General features: G+C 42.8%; 1 protein-coding gene across 1 annotated transcript in view; it reads right to left on the bottom strand.

Annotated features, from left to right (window-relative positions):
- Nucleotides 1–650: 650 nt before the first annotated feature.
- The window catches only part of LOC122540055 (myelin and lymphocyte protein-like), a 22,824-nt gene continuing 14,609 nt past the window's right edge, over nucleotides 651–8,865 (bottom strand). Inside the window, exons 3-4 of the mRNA XM_043675392.1 lie at nucleotides 8,319–8,441; nucleotides 651–1,863 (exon numbers count right to left, since the gene is read on the bottom strand). Of these exons, the coding sequence (XP_043531327.1) occupies nucleotides 1,786–1,863; nucleotides 8,319–8,441 (201 nt within the window). The 3' untranslated portion in view covers nucleotides 651–1,785. The remainder of the gene's footprint in view (nucleotides 1,864–8,318; nucleotides 8,442–8,865) is intronic.

Below are 8,865 nucleotides of genomic sequence, written 5' to 3'. Positions count from 1 at the left end.
ACATTTTCCCATCTCATCATCCATTCGCCAAATCACTTAACCTATCAATATGGCCTTTAGCCTTGCACCCTCTTTACCAGTTTTAGTTTCCCACTTTCTGCCTCCCAACCTAGTTGACTAATTGAGCTACACTTGCTTTCTTCCAACCTAATGGGACCCTCTCCAAATCAAGAGTTTTGAGACATTAAAGCCACTATAACAACCGCCTCACTAGCTACATCTCTACAGACCGGAGGGTGAAGTCAATCAGGAGGCTGGCATCTGTTCCTGTGCAACTATAAAGGCCTATGTGCCAAATCTCCCAAGTAACAGTCACTCAAGCCTCCTTGCTGCATGACTGCCAGCAGCCAAATCAACCACAATGCATCTTCATTTTGTGAGCTACAGGTTAACTTCAGGGGTTTCTGACCACTCCATATTGTTTTCCCTTCCATCCAAATAGGGTTGGTGCTGGCTATAGCTGAAGAGTTTGAATTGATGGAATGGGATGATATTAACATGCGGACTCCAATCAAATCTGGTTAAGTAAGCAACATCCTATGTTGGATGTTGCTATACACAAAGTGGTGGCAAATGTGGCCTACATTAAATTTTTTTTAGAAAAGAACGTTCTTTGATTTTAAATACTTTGAATCACTTGAATACTTGAGGCCATAGAAGCTGAATTTTATTTTTAAAAATATTTCAAACTAAACCATTGTGGAAGAGCAGGTAAAATAACCAAATGTTTAACAATACATTTATTTCACAGGAAAATTAAACGAGGTAAAAACCACAAAGTTGCTTTATACAGTCAACAGCAAGGCTTTTAAAAAGAGCATCAATAAAGTAAAATAATATTGCAGCCAAAATACCAAAGTACAAAATGGCAAAATTTTAAATTGAGATTCAAACAAATTAGACCCACTGATTTTTTGAAAAATCAGAAATGTGAGGATTACTATAAATGAAAGGATAAATGACTCAAAATGAGTTTTGAAACAAACTGCTGTATAAAATATTCAACAAGAAGAGGAGAATTTGGATGGAGTGAATTTCATAGCACTCAAGCAGCATTATAGATTCTATTTAAAGTAGAGCAGAAGACCAACATGTTCCTTTCTGGGATTGTGACTCATCTCCCTTATTTTTCCTCCCAAGTTAGCCCGACATTGCCCCCCCATTTTTCTTGGTTTAGAAAAAAAACACAGCTTCCTTCCCCCACCCAACACATGCGTGAGGTAAGAGAATTATCCACTCACTCAATTTGTAACCCGAGAGAAATTCTCCATGTGATTAAAGATTCTGGATCCACTTGTTTTAAAATAAAAATTATCTGCTTGCAGGGTCTCAGTCCTTCAAATGGTTCAGTAAACATTGGCATAAAAATATAGAGCTGACCACGGGATAAGGGAACAGAGGTTCAGCTTGTCCATCAATTAGGTCATGGATGACCTGTATCTATAGCTTAAACCATCAACCTGACTTCATTCTGGAGCCTTTAAAATACCCTTACCCCAAAAACACAAATCTAAAATTTAGTTTGAGACTAAAGCTTGATTTACTTCATGGAAGGAGTTCCAGACTGCCACAGTCCTTTGGAGCTTTCAGTACTCCAACCTTTAAATATTAAATACATTTCAAGGTATTGTTAGCTCCTCTGTGCATCATGGTTATGTGTAAATATGATAGTTACCAGTTGCAATGAGAATTGATGTAAAACAACAATAAGGAAAGAACAACATCAGTAAGTTTGGGAAGGAGTAAATCTTCTGATTCAATGACATTTGCTTCTTGTCCTGGCATTCATGAGGAGTTCTTCCATCTCAGTATTGACATTACCGCATGTATCGTATAAAGTAAGGTGGCCACAAATGCAAAGACCTGAAACAGTGAGAGACAAGTGTTTATTATAAAAAGTTATTAACTTGCAAATTAGATCAAAATTCACACTTCAAATGGCACAAACTATGTTCCATTCTTCATCTCGACATCATAGAGTCATAGAGTATGGTGAATACAGCTCACTACTTAAGAATAGAGACAAGTAGTTTACCCAATAAGCTGCCAAGCCTCAGATCAGGCTGATGCCAGCTTGAATTCCGGCTCCCTTAGCTAATTTTTTTTTTTAAAAACTATGAAAAGGAACAAGAGTAGGTCCCTTGCCAGGTCAGATCTGGACCACCATTCGATAAGGTCATGACTTATCTAGTTAAAATCACAACTCTACCTTCCTGACAATCTTCAATTCTCTTTGTAATCAAAAAGTTACATCTGCCTTAAAAAGTTTCCACACCCACTGCCTTTTGCAGCAGGGAATTTGAAGGAATCTCAACCCTTGGATGGAAAGAAAAGTGACCTTCTCAACTATTGTGGGTGGGCATCCCCTTACTTTACAGAGTGGCTGCTTTTGGATTCTCTCAGGAGGAAATATTTAACATCACCTGGTCAAATCCCCTCATGGTTGTATACATTTCAATTCAGCCATCAGTCGCCAAGCTCCAGAGGATACAGTCCAACCCAGTCTTTAAGGCAATCCTCTTGTTACAGGCATTAGTCTAGTAAGCCAATGATCTGCTTCTATAACATTACCATTTCAAATCCCCATATGATAAAGTATAACGTCCGATTAACTTTCTTGATTACTCAATGTATTGGTAACTGTGTAGTAGAATGGCAGTCAATCTACTCAAAACTAAAACAGGTGTAGCTCATCCAGGGTTCCAGCTTTTAACCATCATTATTCCACCAGCCCTTGTGACCGAAGATGAAATGTCAGAGCAAGGGTGGCTCAGTGGTTAGCACTGCAGTCTCAGTGCCAGGGACCCAGATTCGATTCCAGCCTCAGGCGATGTCTGCGTGGAGTTTGCACATTCTACACGTGTCTGAGTGGGTTTCCTCAGGGTCCTCCAGTTTCCTCCCACAGTCCAAAGATGTACAGGTCGGGTGAATTGGCCAAGCTAAATTGCCCCATAGTGTCAGATGCATTAGTTAGAGGGAAATGGGTCTGGGTGGGTTACTATTCAGACGGTTGGAGGGGCCGAATGGCCTGTTTCCACATTGTAGGGAATCTAACCTAAAGGAGAGGTGGGCTCAGTTAATGCTCCCTACCCTCTCACTTGGGGCCATTACTAATGGCAAAAAAAAAAATTAGGGCAATTGTTTTCATCTCTGACTAAGTAAACCAGTGTTCTGCACTGAACACCATTCACTCGATGTATTGGCAACGATGTGCTCAAATGACAGTAAAGGTTCTGCAATTGTATCCACTCAAAAACAAAATAGATTATAGCTCATCCAGGGTTCCAAATTTTAGCCATCATTATCCCAAATGGTGCCAGACATGTAGTGTGGAATCTTTGACCTGTTGCCCCCTCTCATCGAACTGCCAGGTTCCCAATGGGAGCTTACTGAATGCAGATGAACAGAAATGGCTACCTATCTGATACTGGTAGGTAGCCAATAAGCAAAGAGACAGAGGGAAAGATTTAGTGTCAATATTCCGGACTTTGGAGTAGTTTCCTGGTAGGTGCAAGAGCCCAGGCTGCCAGCAGGCAAGGTTGTGATGGAGCCAAAACAGATCAGCGAGAGGAGATTTCCCCTCTGCTCTGAACATTGGCACAAACAGAGACACACACCTCAGACTTTCCTTTCTACCAGAGCAGATCCCCATCACCTCCAGGATTTTGGACTGTTGGTTGAGCCTCCAATTACATGAGGCCATCATCCTTCCTTGGCAGTCTTTTAAAATCAAACCAATTGTGGAACATTAGTCTCAATAGAAGGCTATTTGCAATGGCAGTAAAGGTTGTACCCATAACTTGCAGCATCACAGGCTCCCAGGCGAGTGTCCCCAATAATCAATCCGAATAAGCTAATCTTTCAGCTGAATCAGCAGGGGCAAAAAAAACAACAAACTGCAAAAGAAAGGCACTGAAAATAGTTCAGTCCTCAGGCGAGAGGGTGCCACCCAATCTTGAACAAATGAGCCACAAAGCAGACAACGGATCGATCACTCTCCTGTGTGGAGTTTGCCCATTCAGTTACCGAAACAATTGAACTGCGACATTGGGTTCAGCCCTGGTCTAGGGAAACAGATAAAAAACCAACACCAGCCTAGAGAGATTCCAAGTGAATGAGTGGAACCCAAGCTCAAAAAAAAAACAGGACGAGGCAACTTTGGAATGGTGCCCTAATGAAAGTTAGCGCTTTAAGAGTGATGGCAAGAACATTGCGTACAGCAGATTTTTGCGATCAAAACTTAGTTTGTTTAAATTGGGGGGTCATGGTGATAATCACTGACTTGTAATCAGGGCTGATGTTCACGGGTTCGATCCCACTATGGCAGAAAGTGCTACTTGAATTAAGGACAAAAACCTGGAGCAAAACACTTGCCCATTGGTGGCCATTTGACCAATGCTGATCATCACAAACACCCCCACCTGGTTCACAAAAGGTCAGTCAGTCTGATCTGGCGAAAACCTGACTACAGACAAACAGCAATGTGGCTAACCCATTATCACCAACTGTCCAGAGAGTGGTTAAGTGCTGGCATTGTCAATGACGCCCAAATCCCTGGAGTGATTTTTTGTAAAATCCTCTTAACTCTAGCATTTAGGATCTAAAGCCAAGTAACAAAATAAGGAATATGTTATTTGAATAGTTCACATTTGTAACAGAAAGGAATCATTAACCTTATAATAAGGCTTCTCCATGCCATAGTTAAGACTGGTGCCACAAAGTGGGGTGTGAATAGAATAAATCGTGCCTTGAATATCACATGCTTGGCTCATGATCTTTAATGGATAAACTATTTTATTTTATTCCTTCTTGGGGATATGGGTTTCACTGGAAAAGTCAGCATTTATTACCCCAGTGAACAGCCTCTCTCTATACATCCATCAACTGTACAACTGGGGAGAGCTTAACCTCCCAGACAATTAGAACAGTAATATCGTCGCAAGTCAGGATGATATAGGTCTTAGAGGGGCAAAGATGGCGGTGTTCACATGTGCCTTTTGTCCAAAAACAGAACTGCTCATGCAGGAAATGAAGCAAAAACAAATTGCTGTAAAATCTCAGCAGGTCAGACAGCATCTGTGGAGAGAAAGCAGGCAATATTTCAGGGCTTTTGTCCAAAACATCGATTTTCCTGCTCCTCGGATGCTGCCTAACCTGCTGCGCTTTTCCAGCACCACTATAATCGAGACAATGTTTCAGGTATGGTGACCCATCTTCTGAAGATTCATACTTGACCCAAAACATAGGCTGCTTTCTGTCTAGAGGTGCTTCTAGATTTGCTGAGTTTCTCCAGCTATTTTTGGCTTTAGAGCCCTTTGCCCTTGTACTTTTATGTGGGCCATGGGTTTCACAGATGCCACTGCAGTACACTGCAGTGGTGAAGGGAGCGAGTGTATGATGATGTGGTGACATCAAGAGAGCTGCCCTCGATGCTATCAAGTTTTTATGGGTGTTGTCAGAGCTGAACTCATCTAAAGCAAGCAGAGCTTATTCCTTCACATTTTTGATGTATCCATCATCTACAAAAAAAGGCAGAAGTTTACAGAAGAATCAAGAGATAAGTTATTCACCACTGAATTCCAAACCTTTGTGGTTTATTCAGTCCGGTTTGTTCAATTCTGATCCACCAGTATGTTGGTGAGGATTTAGTGAGGCACTGTGACTGAACATGGAGATGACATTGTTTAAGATAATCATTGACTGGCAAGTAGCATTCGTGCTAGATATCAGCTCTAGTCATAACATTCAGGTCTTGCTGTATGCAAGCTACTGAAATAGAATGGACTACTGTGCAATCACCAATGAAGATCCCCACACATCTGATCTCAAAAAGGCAAGGATGACTGATGACGCAACTTAAGGGTAGGCGATGGCCTGGTGGCATTAGCACTAGACCAGTCATCCAGAGACCTAGGAACATTCTGGGAACCTGGCCTTGAACCCTACTCAGATGGTGGAATTTGAATTCAATAATAATCTGGAAATAAAGAATCTAATGACCATGAAACCACTGCCAATTGTCAGAAAAAAACCCATCTGGTTCACTGGTGTCCTTTAGGGAAGGAAGTCTGTTGTCCCCACCTGGTCTGGCCTACAAGGGACTCCAAACCAACAGCGATGTGCTTGATTGCTTTCTGGCCATTAAAAGATTGGCAATAAATGCTGGCTGGCCAGTGATATCAAAATCCCCTGAATGAATACAACAAATGTACTTTTTGCTGGGGCGGCACGATGGCTCAGTGGTTAGCACTGCTGCCTCACAGCGCCAGGGACCTGGGTTCAATTCCTGCCTCAGGCAACTCTCTGTGTGGAGTTTGCACATACACCTCGTGTCTGTGTGGGCTACCTCTGGGTGCTCTGGTTTTGTCCCACACTCCAAAGATGTGCAGGTTAGGGGAATTGGCCATGCTAAAATTGCCCATAGTGCATTCCAGGTGCATTAGTCAGGCGTAAGTATAGGGTCGGGGAATGGGTCTAGGCGGGTTGCTCTTCGGAGGGTCGGTGTGAACTTGTTGGGCCAAAGGGCCTGTTTCCACACCGTGGGGATTCTACTCAAAAAGCTGAAAATAGTTGTCAAGATAGTCTGGAACACTATACTGAGGAACTGGGAGTGTGTTGCAGAGATAGTGTCTCACTCTCTGGGTTAGGAGCCCTGATTTCAAGTTCCACCTGCCCCAGAGGTATGTAATAATGCATCCTTGATCGGGTAGATTAGAAAACAGCTGCCCTGAGGAGCTCTTGTAGACTTGAGCTGGAGTTGAGATTATTGGCCTATTTGTAACCCAAAACTTCATCTTCCTTCATGCCAGAAGAAACTCCAGGCAGGGCTCCTTTGGCCCAGTTTCTCTCCATAGATGCTGCAAGATTCCGAGTATTAAAAATCTGTCAAGTGTCATCTTTGATGTCCAGGGTAGTCACTGAACCAGATTGAGTAAGGCTGAAGCATGATCTGCAGTCAAAGCAATCATGGCAGGATCAAACTGGGCATTGATGAGGTAGCTATTGATGAAGAAATACTGAGAGATAGTGCTGTCAATGAGTCCTTCCATCACTTTACTCTGTCCATAGCTTGATGCAACTGATTAAACAAAAGGGAGCATTAGACTGGCTGGACTATACTTGGCAACATATGTGACCAGGATATACCCACGCAATTTTTCCACAATTCCCCTAACCTCTACCTGCAGAGAGTTTCAGAGAACATCTCCAGCCAACCGCATTAACAAACCCCACACCCCCATGGCCAAACACTTCAACTCCCCCTCCCACTCCGCCAAGGACATGCAGGGCCTGGGCTTCCTCCATTGCCACTCCTTTACCACCCGACGCCTGGAAAAAGAACGCCTCATCTTCAGCTTCGGGACACTCCAACCCTATAGCATCAATGTGGATTTCACCAGTTTCCTTATTTCCCCTCCCCTACCTTATCCTAGTTCAAACCTTGCAGCTCAGCATCACCCATATGACCTGCCTCACCTGTCCATCTTCCTTCCCACCTATCTGCTCTAGCCTCCCCTCCGAACTATCAGCTTTAACCCCACCTCCATCCACATATTGCACTCAGCTACCTTCCCCCCAGCTCCTCCCAATCCTATTTATCTCTCCATCCCCGAGGCACCCAGCCTCATTCCTGATGAAGGCCTTTGCCCGAAATGTTGATTTTCCTGCTCCTCGGATGCTGCCTGACTTGTTGTGCTTTTCCAGCACCACACTCTTGACAATTTCTAGCCAAGCTGTTCCAGTACAACTAGTGGCTAGTTCCAAGACAAACCTTGTAACACTTCATCATGGACCCTGTGCCCCAAGCCATTTCAATGTGGAATTAAACAAACTGGATGAAACATGACAAGTTATGTTGGGGTGCCTCCCCGCTCCCCTTAAGAGGAGGTCAAGATGGATCACCCCTGCTGCAGTTCTGCCAATGGACAGTGCAAGTGCTAAACTTTGTCTTTCACACTCAAGTGCAGAGATCCACTACCACTGAGACTGGACATGCTCACGGGATTCCTATCAGTTCTTATCCATCTGCCATTTATAACTGGATTTGGCACCGCTGCCCAGCCTTGGTTTGATCTTTTGGTTAGATGATTACTAAGCTGTCTATAGTATGCCCTTGTTGTTTTATGGCTTCTCCAAGTTGACACCTCAAAGTTTCAGACACCCTACTCCTGCGTTGTTCTCATTAAACCATCTTGTTCATTATTATTATTTTGCTGTTTGGCATTACTAATTCTATGGATGAAAAAAGTCTATTTTGATTACTCATTAAGCAGGTATGCAGCATTAAAAAAAAACTGCACAACAAAACAGAGACTTACTGAAGCAGCAATGTTGATTTTGAGCACTTGATTCAGAAAGATAAAACGAAATCTTGTGTCACTAGCCTCCAGTACAGCACAACTTAAATAAAACACTGCAGCAATGAAATGGTAGAAGACGTCCTAAAACAAGAGGAAGCACAAAATGAGAAACTAATTCACAGATATTTTGTAATGTACACTTCAATGCAGTCCACTCCCACTCCAAGTCTGTCCAAAAAAGATTATGTTTGCTGATGTACTGCCTATTTGACAGCCAGTGAGGATCTACTAGGGACCCTGCAATGGCTGGCTTAAATATAAGGTTATCACCCATGGTTATAATCCAGTAATTCTACTCAATGCATACCCAGAGAAAGGGAGTCAAAAAATAAACCAAAGCTTCTTTGAATAGTTCCACGTGAATAATGGCAACTTGATGAGGTACCAGGGAAGCATTTATCCCCAGAACAAGTGTAACCCAGAGAGAAAACTAAACAAGGGGATCAATATAATTTCACTGCTTTGAACCCATTTATATAATTGGGCCAAATTACCACCACCCGCC

The sequence above is a fragment of the Chiloscyllium plagiosum genome, chromosome 3, assembly GCF_004010195.1.
Source record: "Chiloscyllium plagiosum isolate BGI_BamShark_2017 chromosome 3, ASM401019v2, whole genome shotgun sequence".
Classification (NCBI taxonomy): Eukaryota; Metazoa; Chordata; class Chondrichthyes; order Orectolobiformes; family Hemiscylliidae; genus Chiloscyllium; species Chiloscyllium plagiosum.
This window is presented reverse-complemented; position numbering and strand designations above follow the sequence as displayed.